Source organism: Salmo salar, chromosome 11 (assembly GCF_965601325.2).
Source record: "Salmo salar chromosome 11, fSalSal1, whole genome shotgun sequence".
Classification (NCBI taxonomy): domain Eukaryota; kingdom Metazoa; phylum Chordata; class Actinopteri; order Salmoniformes; family Salmonidae; genus Salmo; species Salmo salar.
This window is the reverse complement of record NC_138301.1, coordinates 11,088,963-11,107,356: the sequence shown is the minus strand read 5'-3', so window position 1 is coordinate 11,107,356 and position 18,394 is coordinate 11,088,963. Positions and strand designations below refer to the sequence as shown.

At 45.6% G+C, this 18,394-nt stretch overlaps 1 protein-coding gene across 2 annotated transcripts in view; it reads left to right on the top strand.

The window, feature by feature from the left end:
* Nucleotides 1-2,468: 2,468 nt before the first annotated feature.
* LOC106561971 (anoctamin-1) overlaps nt 2,469-18,394 on the top strand; it is a 70,329-nt gene continuing 54,403 nt past the window's right edge. Inside the window, exons 1-2 of one of the 2 annotated variants that reach the window (XM_082957738.1) lie at nt 2,469-2,572; nt 7,850-8,022. In XM_082957738.1, the coding sequence (XP_082813864.1) occupies nt 7,915-8,022 (108 nt within the window). In that variant the 5' untranslated portion in view covers nt 2,469-2,572; nt 7,850-7,914. Of the gene's footprint in view, nt 2,573-3,953; nt 4,351-7,849; nt 8,023-18,394 lie in introns of those variants that run through there. The other variant, XM_014126465.3, reaches the window with a different exon arrangement.

Sequence of the window (18,394 nt, the reverse complement as noted above, 5' to 3'; positions counted from 1 at the left end):
CAGAGTCTGCAACACCACTAAGCAAGGGGCACCACCAAGCAAGCGGCACCATGAAGACCAAGGAGCTCTCCAAACAGGTCAGTGACAAAGTTGTGGAGAAGTACAGATCAGGGTTGGGCTATAAAAAAATATCCGAAACTTTGAACATCCCACGGAGCACCATTAAATCCATTATTAAAAAATGTAAAGAATATGGCACCACAACAAACCTGCCAAGAGAGGCCCACCCACCAAAACATACGGACCAGGCAAGGAGGGAATTAATCAGAGAAGGAAACAAAGAGACAAAATATAACCCTGAAGGAGCTGCAAAGCTCCACAGTGGAGTTTGGAGTATCTGTCCATAAAAAAAAAATAAGCAAACACAATTGGTGTTCACCAAAAGGCATGTGGGAGACTCCCCAAACATATGGGAGAAGGTACTCTGGTCAGGTGAGACTAAAATGTAGCTTTTTGGCCATCAAGGAAAATGCTATGTCTGGCGCAAACTGAACACCTCTCATCACCCCGAGATCGTCATCCCCACAGTGAAGCATGGTGGTGGCAGCATCATGCTGTAGGGATGTTTTTCATCGGCAGGGACTGGGAAACTGGTCAGAATTGAAGGAATGATGGATGGCGCTAAATAGAGGGAAACCTGTTTCAGTCTTCCAGAGATTTGAGACTGGGACGGAGGTTCACCTTTCAGCAGGATAATGACCCTAAGCATACTGCTAAAGCAACACCTGAGTGGTTTAAGGGGAAACATTTAAATGTCTTGGAATGGCCTAATCAAAGTCCAGACCTCAATCCAATTGAGAATCTGTGGTATGACTTAAATATTGCTGTACACCAGTGGAACCCATCCAACTTGAAGGAGCTGGAGCAGAATTGAAGAATGGGCAAAAATCCCAGTGGCTAGATGTGTCAAGTTTATAGGCACCTAACCCAAGAGACTTGCAGCTGTAATTGCTGCAAAAGGTGGCTCTACAAAGTATTGACTTTGGGGGGGGGGGGGGGGGAGGTGAATAGTTATGCACGCTCAAGTTCTGTTTTTTTTGTTATTTCTTGTTTGTTTCACAATAAAAAATATTTTGCATCTTCAAAGTGGTAGGCGTGATGTGTAAATCAAATAATACAAACCCCCAAAAAATCTATTTTAATTCCAGGTTGTAAGGCACCAAAATAGGAAAAATGCCAAGGGGGTGAATACTTTCGCAAGTATTTGTATTTGGGGAGTTACTCCCTTTCTTCTCTGAAGATCCTCTCAAGCTCTGTCATGTTGGATGGGGAGCGTCGCTGCACAACTATTTTCAAGTCTCTCCAGGAAATATTTGATCGGGTTCAAGTCCGGGCTCTTGCTGGGCCACTCAAGGACATTCAGAGACTTGTACCGTAGCCCATCCTACGTTGTCTTGGCTGTGTGCTTAAGGTCATTGTCCTGTTGGAAGGTAAACCTTTGCCCCATTCTGAGGTCCTGAGCGCTCTGGAGCAGGTTTTCATTAAGGATCTTTCTGTACTTTGCTCCGGTCATCTTTCCCTCGATCCTGACTAGTCTCCCAGTCCATTTCCACCATACCAAACTGTTAACTGAGGCAAAACACACGTTGATTGTTACTCAGTTGATTACTACATAAAGTTATTGAATGGATACATTCATTGGGATTGTGGTTTGAGAAGACCACAGCCTCTATCAAAGGACTGATATCATGAAAAGACTACAGACAACTCATCAAATGAACAATACAAGGATACCAATGCTTGGATAAATTTGAAGGGGGAATTATTTTTGTTACCACCCAGAATGATATCCCTTTTATTGTATATTCCACTTGTATATAGTAATTACTGTGTTTAATGCTAGTGGTTATCAATTGAGATAGGCCTGTAGTTTATGCACCAGCATTTCACCAGATCACTGAGGGAAACATTTTGCATATGTAAAGTCACGGTTGTTGCAGAAGCATTTGGTAGGAAAATATATGCAGATTTTTTTCAAACGAATTTCATCCACCCCCTCAACAGGTATTTCCATTCCATTTTCCATCAGTATCTTCAACATTTTAAACAAGACTGTATGCAGACACAACAGGTGGTTGAATCCAGATGTGAATTATGCGCAATATTATACTTTTCTATGCATGTACATTCACTTTAGTTAGAAGTCTCAGGTACTCTGGCTCTGATCTGAGAACAGCTGGGAATGTCATCCTTTTGGTTCTTATTCCATGCTTCATAAGAGTCCCTACACGCCCAGGCTGGAATGTGTGTGCAGAGATTACATTTGAAAACATGTGTTGAATTGCGTTTCCTACTGTCATCCAAGGCCTACCTGATATTGATATATCATTATTCTGATTCACAGACTTGCAAGACTATTTGTGAGCTTAATTCAATGCCAAACTCTGTTTGTTGTGTCACTAAGGTGACGACGACAATTTTACATTTCCTGATTCTCAAGGAGGGAGTAGCAGGGACGTTGCGAACAGGTAGACACAATCAGAGAGGAAGAGGCGAAGGGAGAGTATTTACTCCGCTCAAAATCTGTCCGTGTGAGATGAGCCTGGAGGTCTATAAGAGAGTGTCGAATTAGGTAAGGCATATTTCATCAAATATAAGTTTCGTAATGTTTACGCTTTTACAAATGTATTGACATAAGTGAATGCAAGTGGCATTCTGGTAACTTTGAGAAAAACGACTTAGCCTACGCGTGTGAACATGGAACAACTATCTGCCCTCTCATTGGCTAGAATGGTCCCACCTGATCGCGCTTGCCCGTAATCATTGAGGACATGTATTTCCATTATTAGAGCGGTCATTCGGGTATCTTGTCACTTTAACAGATCATCTTTGACACAGGTGAGTCGCTGACAAAGGTGATACTGGAATCATGTGGGGAAGTGAAGTTTTGTTGACTTGTGTGTCTGGACATCATTGCTTTTGTTGTGCTTAACTAAGGTAGGCCTAATTGCTGTCTTTCAGTAATTTCAGTAAATATTGTTTGGTTTGACCAAGTTGGTTCAAAGCCCAGATGCGCCTTGTTTTCGGGGTGGGGGTTTCCCTATAAAATACCAGTTTTTCCTTGTGGCATCCTGGTAGACTAATCTTAAAGAGTATACTTTCCAGAATGTTTCAGAAACGGATTATCCACATGTAAATATAGGCCTAACATCGTACACGGATATAGTCTATCAAGTGTGTTTTTGATCACGACGAACTATTGCGACATATAAAAAAAGTTGTAAATATTTTGTTATGGAGATTTACATTTGTACCATGATGATGCGCCTGGCAAATTTAAGCATCGTACAGAACGAAGTCGTTTCCACTCAGGCTGCGTAAAATTCAAATTCCGCGGGTATCGAGAATGTCCCGCATAAAAGTTAGATATAGTGGGCGATTGGGCATCTACATTTGACATGCTGTACACGTTATAGGCTACTTCTGACATTTTTCGCGAACGCTTCATCTCTGACTGTCACTCTGGGTTCCTATTTGAAGAGAGAGTAGCCTACATTTATTGGACACACAAGCGTTGCGTTGCGCACGGACTGTTGTCTCCAGGTATTGACGTGGTCGCCAGGCTCGAGGTAAATTAAATGCCCTCATTTGAATTCCTCTATAATGGGTTCTTTCGTTGAAAATGTAACCATTGATTAAGTCCATTTGCTGATTTTGGGGGTTCACAAAATCAGTAATCGAGTTTTTGATACGAGTATGAAAAGCTGAGTGCATGACAGTACCGGCCAAAAAATGTGCAGGTCAAATCATGACATTATTAGAAATCATATACCATATGCACTGTAAGATGTTGCCGCGTTGCTCAGTCAAATTAGTCTATCGTAATTCATGTATTTGAAGCATGAAACATCCCCTGTGTTTGACGGATAGCCTCACACCTACCCATGTTGGAGGAGACATCAGATCGTGGCGTGGGCGGCACCAGCTGTCTCTTGCTGGTGCTCTCACAACCATATTGACCATCCTATTGATGCACTGCACTGAAATATATTACAGCTATTTTGCACGACGTGTGGTGGGAGGGCACATAATGGACATGATGTAGTTCGTAACGCGTATGGATTTGATCTATTGTTTAGAGAGAGAGAGAGCGAGCCTCTGTAGTAGGCTAGCCTTCGTGGGGAGGCAGGGGGACGTTCTGTGGGAAACCCATCGTTTCCATGCCACACCACAGCATTGAGCCCACGGGCGCAGTGAAGGCATCGACTATATGGTTTTCAGAGCGTTGAGGAAAGAGAGAGGAAATCTGTTGAGATCACCGGTGTAAATAGTCTGTTCAAATGGAGAGACATGGTGATGATGATGATGATGATCCGATGCAAACCATAAACAGTCATGATAAAGTCTCTGGTAAGTTAATGCTGTTTGATTAATGGTTAATTTGAAATTATTTTCTAAATGTACAAGCTCCAATAAAAAAGAAGCGCACCACAGGTAGGATATGGTTGCATAAGGTATAGAGCTACATTTGATGGATGGATATGCGGCAGGTTAGCGGTTAAGAGCGTTGGCCAGTAAGGTCGGTGGTTAGAATCCCCAAGCCGACTAGGTGAAAGAGCTGTCCATGTGCCTTTGAGCAAGACATTTAACCCTAATTGATCCTGTAAGTTGCTCTTGATAAGTGTCTGCTAAATGACTAAAGTAAATGTAAGAAGGCAGGCTGTAGCCTAATCTTTAATTATATGAAAGCCCACTCGATGTATTTTTAACACATCATTTTGCATGTTTATATTTTAGGCATTTTTGGGGGTTGGAAACGATTTATTACACATTTGTCATAATGACCATTCACTGTAAGGTTATAGCCTACTGTAATGTAGCTTTGAGAGGTTTGTTTACCTGGCTGTCAGTGCTGAGCAGTATTCCCGAGACAAGTGTTCACTGTGTTCACACCCTCGGCTACAGTAGCTGATAGAGAAAGACGCACAGACGGATATATTTATGGAAGCACGACTCCATTTAAGCATGCCTTATACTGTCATCCAAACCATTATCACTTGAATTCATAAAAACTAATGTGTTAACAAATATGTTTTTGATAGCTTTTGTTATATACAGTATCTATCTACGACTACTATTGAATTATTCTAAATGTTGAATGGGATGAGGAATGGAATTAGCAAAGAAAGAGGTTCTTTCTGATTGGTTCATAGTTGGGAAATCTAATTGGTGTAATTTATTTTTGCTTTAGCTACTCCATCCCATAATATTCCTTCAGCTCTCAATAAGGTCACATAGTTTTGTTTCATGTTGATATAACAAATCAAGCTTCTAAATCGAAAAATAAAAGACTACTATTTGGCAATTTTGATCAATATAGCATCTTTATGGAGAGATACAAAATATATTTTTTGTATCATTACTGAATAGTATATTCCAACATACAATGTTGCAGTGCAAGACAACATCAGGTCACTAGTTTTGATTGAATGGAGCTGTCAGTGTAATTATATAATGTAATCCTTCAACCTATTATGGTCCATATCAGGCTCCTGCTAATTTCAGCACACACTCCTTTTTTCTCTCCTAAAGAGCACCCAAGGGTCCTTATCTGTGAAGGTTATTACAAGGACTTGACTTACAGCGTATATGAGTCTTTAACTGTCAGAAGCTGTCCCTAGCATTGCCAAGGGTAGGGGAATCCTTGTGAGTCATTGCCCAAGAAAAGGCAGACACTTGGTGGAGGTTTTCTCAATGTAAAACGATTCTTAATGTTTCGTGATCAAAGACCAGATCTGTACGTTGTCTAGGTACGCTCAGATATTAAAATATTTATAGAAATATTGTCATACAGGCATGTGGGGTGACAAATGAACAAAAGACCAATCGGTAAACCGGGGCAACATTAGCCTTTAGGCCATGAGAGATTCATGGATGTGCTTACACAACCAGTGCCTTTACATTAGCTCTCTGAAAAAAAAAAAAACATTTTTGCTCAACATTCACACAACATGCACGTAGATGTTGAGTGCAATTAAACTATGGTCAGATTCTCAGTGATTATAGTCAACTATATGGGTACTTCCTCATCCACATTGTTAGTTTACCCTAGAAATGAATACCCAAAGCATGTTGGTTATTTTATGTGGCTGTCAAGAACCTCATCAGATAATATACTGTACGATGGTGGGATGCTCTTCATGCTTCTCATGCCATTGAGCTGGACATTACACTCTTTAGCACCATTTGACCTGGAAGCACATTTCAGAGTATCAAATACACTGCTCAAAAAAATAAAGGGAACACTTAAACAACACAATGTAACTCCAAGTCAATCACACTTCTGTGAAATCAAACTGTCCACTTAAGAAGCAACACTGATTGACAATAAATATCACATGCTGTTGTGCAAATGGAATAGACAACAGGTGGAAATTATAGGCAATTAGCAAGACACCCCCAATAAAGGAGTGGTTCAGCAGGTGGGGACCACAGACCACTTCTCAGTTCCTATGCTTCCTGGCTGATGTTTTGGTCACTTTTGAATGCTGGCGGTGCTTTCACTCTAGTGGTAGCATGAGACGGAGTCTACAACCCACACAAGTGGCTCAGGTAGTGCAGCTCATCCAGGATGACACATCAATGCGAGCTGTGGCAAGAAGGTTTGCTGTGTCTGTCAGCATAGTGTCCAGAGCATGGAGGCGCTACCAGGAGACAGGCCAGTACATCAGGAGACATGGAGGAGGCCGTAGGAGGGCAACAACCCAGCAGCAGGACCGCTACCTCCGCCTTTGTGCAAGGAGGAGCAGGAGAAGCACTGCCAGAGCCCTGCAAAATGACCTCCAGCTGGCCACAAATGTGCATGTGTCTGCTCAAACGGTCAGAAACAGACTACATGAGGGTGGTATGAGGGCCCGACGTCCACAGGTGGGGGTTGTGCTTACAGCCCAACACCGTGCAGGACGTTTAGCATTTGCCAGAGAACACCAAGATTGGCAAATTCGCCACTGGCGCCCTGTGCTCTTCACAGATGAAAGCAAGTTCACACTGAGCACGTGACAGACGTGACAGAGTCTGGAGACGCCGTGGAAAACGTTCTGCTGCCTGCAACATCCTCCAGCATGACCGGTTTGGCGGTGGGTCAGTCATGGTGTGGGGTGACATTTCTTTGGGGGGCCGCACAGCCCTCCATGTGCTCGCCAGAGATAGCCTGACTGCCATTAGGTACCGAGATGAGCTCCTCAGACCCCTTGTGAGACCATATGCTGGTGCGGTTGGCCCTGGGTTCCTCCTAATGCAAGACAATGCTAGACCTCATGTGGCTGGAGTGTGTCAGCAGTTCCTGCAAGAGGAAGGCATTGATGCTATGGACTGGCCCGCCCGTTCCCCAGACCTGAATCCAATTGAGCACATCTGGGACAACATGTCTCGCTCCATCCACCAACGCCACGTTGCACCACAGACTGTCGAGGAGTTGGCGGATGCTTTAGTCCACGTCTGGGAGAAGATCCTTCAGGAGACCATCCGCCACCTCATCAGGAGCATGCCTAGGCATTGTAGGGAGGTCATACAGGCACGTGGAGGCCACACACACTACTGAGCCTCATTTTGACTTGTTTTAAGGACATTACATCAAAGTTGGATCCGCCTGTAGTGTGGTTTTCCACTTTAATTTTGAGTGTGACTCCAAATCCAGACCTCCATGGGTTGATAAATTGGATTTCCATTGATTATTTTTGTGTGATTTTGTTGTCAGCACATTCAACTATGTAAAGAAAAAAGTATTTAATAAGATTATTTCTTTCATTCAGATCTAGGATGTGTTGTTTAAGTGTTCCCTTTATTTTTTTGAGCAGTATACTTACAGTATATTGTTCCATACTAATCATATCTCTTTCCTCCCACACAGGTCAAACTTTCCTAGTACACGATCTCTCTGGTAGTCTTCTCCCTGAGTTGCAAGAGCAAGACACCATGAGGAGGAATGACTATTATATCCCTGTATCCTGCGAGGAGAAGGCAGCTGACTTTGGGAACACTAAGGATGGTGGCGATAGCAAATATAACAAGTATGACTCCATCGTAAGTGGTCTTCTCTACATTGAGAATTTGTATTTGTATTTATCAGGGATACCCATCAGCTTTTGCCAAGGCAGCAGCTACTCTTCCAAGGGGTCCAAACACATGAAGGCACTTACATCACACACGTGCATTGTAATATTATTGTATGGTGGTATTATACATTTTGTATTGTAGATATGTAGTGGTGTAATAATGTTATATGATGTATTGTTTTATCTTTTGTTTTATGCGTATAGAATGCGTGTGCTGGTGTGTGTGTGCGTATGCGTGTGTCTGAACCTGTGTGTGTATCTCTTCACAGTCTCCGCTGTTCAATAAGGTGTATTTTTATGTGTTTTTTTATCTGATTCTACTGCTTGCATCAGCTACCTGATGTGCACCTCTCATAGTCTGTTCTTGACTTGGAAATTGTGAAGAGACCTCTGATGGCATGTCTTGTGGGGTATAACACAAAATCATTTAACTTTTTTTCCCTCAAGATCAAAGCATTTAATAAAGTAGTTAAAAGTGTGTAAACAGCTGATGGGCATATCTAATCATGGGTGGAATCTTTGTTTTGATCTTCAGTCATCATATTTACCACACTAAGATGAACTGTGTATAATTACTGTATGTTAATAACCTAAAACCATTCAAAATGATCTCTTCAGCACTGTTCAACTGGCTTTTTAAAATTTGATTTATCTTTGTTTAACTAGGCAAGTCAGTTAAGAACAAATTCTTGTTTTCAATGACGGCCTAGGAACAGTGTAGTTCTGCCCCTTGTTCAGGGGCAGAACTACAGATTTCTACCTTGTCAGCTCGGGGATTCGATCTTGCAAACTTTCGGTTACAAGTCCAACACTCTAACCACTAGGCTACCTGCCGCCCGATTTTGAAGAAAGAAATGGTGCAAATAATGAATTATCATAGGAAGTCGCCCTCATGTACTGCCCTGTGTTAGCAGTGTAGAAGGTTAAAAAGTCAGAATTGGTGTTCCTCTCTTGATGAGGACAACTGCCCCATCACTGTGGGAACTGTATTAGGTCAAACTTGTGGACCTTCCATTGGGTCAGAGGGTCATTTGGACAGTAATTGCGGTCTTGGTCTATCTAATCACAGACACACTGGAATTATTAAGCAATCTGATATACGCACCTAAAGCAGGCAAGAAAGGTCAAGTACATTGTTTGGAACACCTAGTCAATTAAATCAGTGCGGAATGTGGATGTATTGTTATGTATCAAGTGACTGCTAAAACAGACACTGATGGATGTTTTGTTGTTGTGAGGACCTTTATGTATTCATTAGGATATAAAAATGATGCAGTATTGTTATTCAGCTATCCTATAGTGACCCTACGGATGTTATGTTCAAACCACTCCCACAGGACTCTGCTGTTAGTGAATCGGCATGATAGTTAGATGGCTTAGATCTAGTAGCTATACTGCTGTAAAGGTTTATATGCAAATGTCTAAGAAGATATGCATGCCTCCCTAGATTAGAGGGCCTGTGGCTGAGTAATAACACTATTGATATGCATGCTGGTTTTCCTCACAGCACAGGAGTTTAGGAGGTGGGTGGTTGAAGGAAGGGTTCTGGTTCTCTCCGTTCCTGTATCTGTAAAATGCCGTAACCACATCCTTATTTTCCCCTGTGAGGAGTGACCTTTGCTGTGACTTCCTGTTCTGAGGGGGCTGAGGCTTGTCGTCCAGTGGGATGCTTGTATTGAGATGTTTTCCAACAACTAGAGCTCTTTTGTCTCTCGATTATCAAATAGGTTTGTTTTCCATAAGAAAGCTACTGTTTGTTCTCAACAAAAGCGATGAATTTCAAGCAAATAATTGCAGAGCAAATATTGTGCTTGGGTGTGCCGTACCAGTAGAGAGAACATACAGGTGAGGCCATTCAAACTAGAGTCCATAAAACAATATCTACACTTGTTTAGTTTGTGTTAATGCATACAATCCATTTTGAATGAGTTATTTTAAGTTAAAAATACCTATATCCCTATTATATATCAGTGTGTCACTATACCTGACAATTATTTTGCAGTAACACATCTATATAGCGCAAGGGGAAAATATTTGAACTTAATATATAAATGTGTAAACATGACTGTAAAGCATTGTATTCATGAACCCTTCCCCGCAGAGTAGGATTATTTCAGAGTGAAAGTGGTGGTGTTTGTTTATAACATGCTATATGGCATTTAGCTTTTCAGATATCAGCTGTTATCAGATGCAGTACATTTTATTTGACAAGGTCATGAGTTCAATGTGGACAAGTGCAGTCCATTCTTGAAAGATGAAATACAAGACATGCGACATTTACACAATCCTCATCTGTAAAACATACATCTTTTGATTTTGTAAATGGGGACAATGTTACCTTCAACATTTATAATTTATTATCCCTTGGGCCTCGTTGGGCCAGGGGCTCAAGGTGAGAGGGGTCGAGGGCATGTTTTGACAGGGGTGGCCTAGGGGAACTCGGATCTGCACTGTTTGTTTTGTTTGTTTGCATTTTTAGATATAGTTTTGTTTTTGATGTTCGTTTTGTTTCTGTTGTACAGTACCAGTCAAATGTTTGAACACACCTACTCATTCAAGAGTTTCTTTATTTTTACTATTTTCTACATTGTAGAATATTAGTGAACACATCAAAACTATGAAATAATACATATGGAATCGTGTAGTAATGTAAAAAGTGTTATATAAATTGAAATATATTTTACATTTGAGATTCTTCGAAGTAGCCACCTGTCGTGACTATATTTTCATTAATCTGATGACTGTTATTTATCTAATCAACTATGTTTAATTGTTACCCAATTAAATTAATAATTTAACAATTAACTCATTAGGATTTGGGGCACCACGAGAGAGGTTGTTTAAAGAGTTACTATCTCCCAAATTAAACTCTAAAGGTCTTTACCCATCACATCCATAAAACAGTCAACATATTAATCATAACCTAGTATCATATCATTATTCTGAACAGTTATAACCTCCTGCATCTGCAAAAACCCCAGCCTTACTTACAGTATGATTCAGTACTACACAAATTGGTTTAAATGTTTATTTATTAGCTAACTAAATGATAACACAGGATAAACATACACACTTAATACATTAGAAACAGGACCCTAGCGGACTGACACAATAATGCCGCTTGTTATAAAAGAGATCGGGAGGGCGAGAGAGAGAGAGGGACAGACACATAATACTTTGGTACATTTAGAAACTACTCTCACAATAATCATATACTTTGCACACGAACCACCGCCCGTTTGGAGTAAGAAATCATGATTGTATTTACGTGTAAATGTTTTTGGTTCGTCGTATAGTCCTGAACAGAACTACAGAGTTGATTTCCCTTCCAGTCGCTCCTGAAACTGCCTCTTTGAAGATAGTCTAGCCAGCCGTGTCGATGGTTCCCATTGGGTGATGAGACTACAGTGATTTGAGAAGAGTATTAGAATGGTCCCACTTAAGTTCACTTTTCTAGATACTTTACTTAGGACAGCTAATCAGCCGTACCAGTGATTGTCCAGGAGGTGACGTTATCGTCTCTACCTCGTGTTGAGATTTCAGAGTTCAATGAGCTGCAGCTACACGCCTCTCTGGTCTGATATGTTAATTCTTAACCCCTCGTTTTATACAGTTCTTCAACAGGGGCGGTTCGTCAGGCTGACACTCTCTGACCTCACTCAAGGGGGCGGTGACTACTCACTTGTACAAAGTTATAGAAGCCATTTCCTCTCATAGTTTCTAAGATCACATCCCTCTCTTAACAAAAATACTTTAATTGTTTTTCATATTTCATACATAATGTAAACTTCATACATGTAGTGTATAGAGACCGTCATCAATTAAAATTCTAAGATATTTATATGCGGTTACAGTCTCAATCTCATTGCCCTGACAGGTAGTAATAGGTGAAAAGTTCAGAGATCTATTTAGTGTTTTCTAAAGCAAGAAATAGATATCTGAACCTTTCACCTATTACTACCTGTCAGGGCAATGAGATTGAGACTGTAACCGCATATAAATATCTTGGAATTTTAATTGATGACGGCCTCTCTTTTATATTGCATATTCAACACCTTACAAAAGAATTGAAGTTGAAGTTGGGATTTTATTTTAGGAATAAGGCCTATTTTTCTTTTGAAGCTAGAAGGAGGCTAGTATCAGCTACATTTATGCCTTCACTAGACATTGGGGATACTTTTGTATATGAATGCTTCTGCTCAGTGTTTGAGATCAATTGACACCCTTTACCATGGCGCATTGAAATGCATTTTAAACTGCAAAACCCTTACGCGCCACTGCACTTTATATACCAGAGTTGTCTGACATTCTCTAGTCAATTGTAGGATCAGTCACTGGTATACTTTTATTTACAAAGCCATTTTGGGTTTACTACCATTTTATTTGGGCAATTTTATTGTTTAGAAATGTAGTGGGTACTTTCTTCGTTCGCAGGACTTTATCCTGCTAACTGTTCCAAATGTCCGAACTGAATTTGGTAAAAGGGCTTTTATGTACTCTGCACCATCGGCTTGGAACGCCTTTCACAAATACTTTTAAACTGGAGGAACTTGATTGGTGTTTTTAAATCACTGATGAAGGATTTTGAGGCTGTGTAACGTCTTGTCTGTAGTGTGGCGGAAAGAAGCGCAGGAAGCAGCGAACACTGTGTGGTAATTTTAATGGAACCACCTGTACAAAATAAAAGGTCTCCCAACAACAGGGAAAAATACAATAGACAAGCACAGTCGAACAAACGCAGTCGACACACAGAAAAACAATCCCGCACAATAGGGTGCGGGCCAGCTGAACTAAATAGCCCTCTTAATTGCCTAACTCAGGGCAGGTGAGAAAACATAAAAAAAGGGAAAAACAAAAAGGGAATCGGTGGTAGCTAATAGGCCGGTGACGACGACCGCCGAGCGCCACCCGAGCAGGAGGGGGCGCCACCGTCGGTAGGAATCGTGACAGTACCCCCCTCCTGACGCGCGGCCCCTGCAGCACGCCGACACCGGCCTCGAGGCCGACCCGGAGGACGAGGCGCAGGGCGATCCGGACGGAGGCGGTGGAACTCCTTCAACATGGATGGGTCCAAGACGTCCTCCGCCGGCACCCAGCACCTCTCCTCCGGACCGTACCCCTCCCAGTCCACAAGGTACTGCAGGCCCCCCGCCCGGCGTCTCGAGTCCAGAATGGCCCTTACGCTGTACGCCGGGGACCCCCCGATGTCCAGGGGGGGTGGAGGGACCTCCGGCACCTCATCTTCTTGTAGGGGACCAGCCACCACCGGCCTGAGGAGAGACACATGAAACGAGGGGTTAATACGGTAATAGGAAGGGAGTTGCAACCGATAACACACCTCGTTTATCCTCCTCAGGACTTTGAAGGGCCCCACACACTGCGGCCCCAGCTTCCGGCAGGGCACGCGGAGAGACAGGTTCCGGGTCGAGAGCCAGACCCTGTCACCCGGTGCGAACACCGGCGCCTCACTGCGGTGGCGGTCAGCACTCATTTTCTGCCTAGCACTGGCCTCCTTCAGTGAGTCCTGTACTGCTTTCCAGGTCTCCTTGGAGTGCTGAACCCAGTCCTCCACCGCAGGAGCCTCGGTCTGGCTCTGGTGCCATGGGGCCAGGACCGGCTGGTACCCTAGCACACACCGGAAGGGTGACATGTTAGTAGAGGAGTGGCGAAGTGAGTTCTGGGCTAACTCTGCCCAAGGAATATACCTCGCCCACTCCCCTGGCCGGTCCCGGCAATACGACCTCAGGAACCTGCCCACCTCCTGGTTCACCCTCTCCGCCTGCCCATTGCTCTCGGGGTGATAACCGGAGGTTAAACTGACCGAGACCCCCAGCCGCTCCATAAACGCCTTCCAGACCCTGGATGTGAACTGGGAACCCCGATCAGAGACAATATCCTCCGGCACCCCGTAGTGCCGGAAGACGTGGGTAAATAGGGCCTCCGCAGTCTGCAGGGCCGTAGGGAGACCGGGCAAGGGGAGGAGACGGCAGGACTTAGAAAACCGATCCACAACCACCAGAATCGCAGTGTTCCCCTGAGAGGGGGGAAGATCTGTCAGGAAGTCGATAGACAGGTGCGACCATGGCCGTTGCGGAACGGGGAGGGGCTGTAACTTCCCTCTCGGTAAATGCCTAGGAGCCTTACTCTGGGCACAGACCGAACAGGAAGAGACATATGACCTCACGTCCTTAGCCAAGGTGGGCCACCAATACTTCCCCCTTAGACTCCGCCCTGTCCTCTCTACACCAGGATGACCCGCCGCAGGTAGCGTGTGCGCCCACCGAATCAACCGATCGCGAACATCGAGCGGCACATACATGCGCCCCACGGGCACCTGCGCAGGCGCAGGATCCAACACCAGTGCCCGCTCGATGTCCGCGTCCACCTCCCACACCACTGGTGCCACCAGCCTAGACGCTGGAATGATGGGAGTTGGATCGATGGGGCGGTCATCCGTGTCATACAGACGGGACAGCGCGTCGGCTTTAGTATTAAGGGAACCCGGTCTATATGAGATGGTAAACCTAAACCGGGCGAAGAACATGGCCCACCTTGCCTGACGTGGATTCAGTCTCCTCGCTGCCCGGATGTACTCCAGGTTTCGGTGGTCGGTCCAGATGAGAAAGGGGTGCTTAGCCCCCTCAAGCCAGTGTCGCCACACCCTCAAGGCTTTGACTACCGCTAGCAACTCCCTGTCCCCCACATCGTAGTTACGCTCCGCCGAACTGAGCTTCCCTGAGAAGAAAGCGCAGGGGCGGAGTTTCGGTGGCGCACCCGAGCGCTGTGATAGCACGGCACCCACCCCAGCCTCGGATGCGTCCACCTCTACTACGAACGCTAAAGACGGGTCCGGGTGCGCCAACACGGGCGCGTCGGTGAACAGGGTCTTCAACTTCTTGAAGGCTCCGTCCGCCTCCGTCGACCATCTCAAACGCGCCGCCCCCCCCTTCAGCAGTGAGGTAATGGGAGCCGCTACCTGGCCAAACCCCCGGATAAACCTCCGGTAGTAGTTGGCAAAGCCCAAGAACCGCTGCACTTCCTTCACCGTGGTTGGAGTCGGCCAATTACGCACGGCCTTAACGCGGTCACACTCCATCACCACCCCCGTGGTGGAAATGCGATAACCCAGAAAGGAGACGGCTCGTTTGAAAAACTCACACTTCTCAGCCTTAACGTATAGGTCATGCTCCAGCAGTCTACCAAGCACCCTGCGCACCAGGGACACATGCGCGGAGCGGGTGGCGGAATATATCAGAATGTCATCGATATAGACAATCACGCCCTGCCCGTGCAGGTCCCTGAGAATCTCGTCAACAAAGGATTGAAAGACGGCTGGAGTATTTTTCAACCCATACGGCATGACGAGGTACTCATAATGGCCTGATGTGGTACTAAAGGCGGTTTTCCACTCATCTCCCTTCTTGATACGCACCAGGTTATACGCGCTCCTGAGATCCAATTTTGTGAAGAACTGTGCTCCGTGAAATGATTCCACCGCCGTAGCGATAAGAGGTAGTGGGTAACTAAACCCCACCGTGATCGCGTTTAGACCTCTATAATCAATGCACGGACGCAGACCTCCCTCCTTTTTCTTCACAAAAAAGAAACTCGAGGAAGCGGGTGAGATGGAGGGCCGAATGTACCCCTGTCCCAAGGATTCCGTGACGTATGTCTCCATAGCCGCCGTCTCCTCTTGTGACAAGGGGTACACGTGACTCCTGGGAAGCGCAGCGTTAACCTGGAGATCTATCGCACAATCCCCTTGTCGATGAGGTGGTAATTTAGTCGCTCTCTTTTTACAAAAAGCGATCGCCAAATCGGCGTATTCAGGGGGAATGCGCACGGTGAACACCTGGTCTGGACTCTCCACCGACGTGGCACCTATGGAAACTCCTAGACACCTCCCTGAACACTCCTCCGACCACCCCTGGAGAACCCCCTGTTTCCATGAAATGAGGGGATTGTGACCAGCCAGCCAGGGGACCCCCAGCACCACTGGAAACGCAGGTGAATCAATAAGGAAAAAGTTAATGCTTTCCTTATGATTCCCCAGCGTTACCATGTCCAGCGGCACCGTAGACTCCCTGACTAGCCCTGACCCTAATGGTCGGCTATCTAAGGAGTGCACGGGGAAGGGGGAATCTATCGGCACCCGTGGAATGCCCAGCTTAATGGCAAGTCCACGGTCCATAAAGTTCCCAGCGGCGCCTGAATCGACTAGCGCCCTATGCTGGGAAGAGGGAAAAAATTTAGAAAATGAAACAGGCAAAAACACATGACCAACAGGGGGTTCTGGGCGAATCTGGTGCTGACTCACCTGAGGTGACCGAGAAGTGTTCTGCCTGCCTTCTCGACTCCCAGACTGGCTCCTCCAGCACCGGTCGGCCGTGTGTCCTCTCCGACCACAGCTGGTGCAGGAGGAGCCACCTCCTCCGGTGCCCCTTGGCACGGCCCCCCCTACCTCCATAGGGGTAGGGGCGGGGGTGCACGGGGGTGGAACGGGCAGGACCCTCTCCGAACGCCCGCGGGCAGCCAGCAAATTGTCCAACCGTATGGACATGTCAATGAGTTCGTCCAGGGATAGATTGGTGTCCCTACAGGCCAGCTCCCTGCGGACGTCCGCCCGGAGACTACACCGGTAGTGGTCTATGAGGGCCCTGTCATTCCACCCCGCTCCAGCAGCCAAGGTCCTAAACTCCAGCGCGAAGTCTTGAGCGCTCCTCGTCTCCTGCCTGAGGTGGAACAGCCGTTCACCCGCCGCTTTACCTTCGGGGGGGTGGTCGAAAACAGCCCGAAAGCGGCGGGTGAACTCTGGGTAGTGGTCCCTCGCCGAGTCTGGAGCGTTCCAGACCGCATTAGCCCACTCCAGAGCTCGGCCCGTCAGACAGGAAACGAGGGCACTTACGCTCTCCTCTCCTGTAGGAGCAGGTCTGACGGTGGCCAGGTACAACTCTAGCTGGAGAAGAAACCCCTTGCACCCAGCCGCCGTCCCATGGTACTCCCTCGGGAGTGCCAGGCGAAGCGCGCCAGAGCCAGACGTCGTAGGAGGAGGAGATGGTTGTATCGGGGGGGGGTGTAGGTGGAGAGAGGATACCACTCCTCTCCCATCGGTCCATCCTCTCCATCATCTGGTCCATGGCGGATCCGATGCGATGCAGGACCGATGTATTGTGCTGGACACGTTCCTCCATTGAGGGTAGTGGAGTGCCCGCTGCTCCCGCTGATTCCATGCTCCTTCTGGTGGTGCGGGATTCTGTAACGTCTTGTCTGTAGTGTGGCGGAAAGAAGCGCAGGAAGCAGCAAACACTGTGTGGTAATTTTAATGGAACCACCTGTACAAAATAAAAGGTCTCCCAACAACAGGGAAAAATACAATAGACAAGCACAGTCGAACAAACGCAGTCGACACACAGAAAAACAATCCCGCACAATAGGGTGCGGGCCAGCTGAACTAAATAGCCCTCTTAATTGCCTAACTCAGGGCAGGTGAGAAAACATAAAAAAGGGAAAAACAAAAAGGGAATCGGTGGTAGCTAATAGGCCGGTGACGACGACCGCCGAGCGCCACCCGAGCAGGAGGGGGCGCCACCGTCGGTAGGAATCGTGACAGGCTGATTCCCTGACCTGTCAATGTTTTTAATTTGCTGTTTTATGATTTTGTTATACTCTTGTGAATTATATGGTTTTTACTAGATTACGTGTAGTTTTTAATGTTGTCTGTCTGTAATTGTGTAATGACTTGGTGCTGCCTATCTTGCCCAGAGCGCTCTTGAAAAAGAGATTTCAAATCTCAATGAGCCCTTCCTGGTTAACCTGTTATGGCTAGGGGGCAGTATTTTCACGGCTGGATAAAACACGTACCCGATTTAATCTGGTTACTACTCCTGCCCAGTAACTAGAATATGCATATAATTATTGGCTTTGGATAGAAAACACCCTAAAGTTTCTAAAACTGTTTGAATGGTGTCTGTGAGTATAACAGAACTCATATGGCAGGCAAAAACCTGAGAAGATTTCATGCAGGAAGTGGCCTGTCTGACAAGGTGTCGTTCTTCTTGTCTCTGTTTATTGAAGAGTGAGGATCTTAGCTGTCCCGTGACACTTCCTACGGCTGCCATAGGCTCTCAGAAGGCGGCAAAATACTGAATCGTGGCTTTGCAGGCTCTGGCTGAAACAAAGTAGCGCGTTTGGGTAGTGGCTGGTTACAGTACTGTGAGACTCAGGCTCGTGCCCGCGTCGACCGAAAGCTTTGTTTTCTTTCCTCTGTTTAGCTAAATGGACATTCCCGGTCGGAATATTATCGCTTTTTTACGAGAAAAATGGCATAAAATGGATTTTAA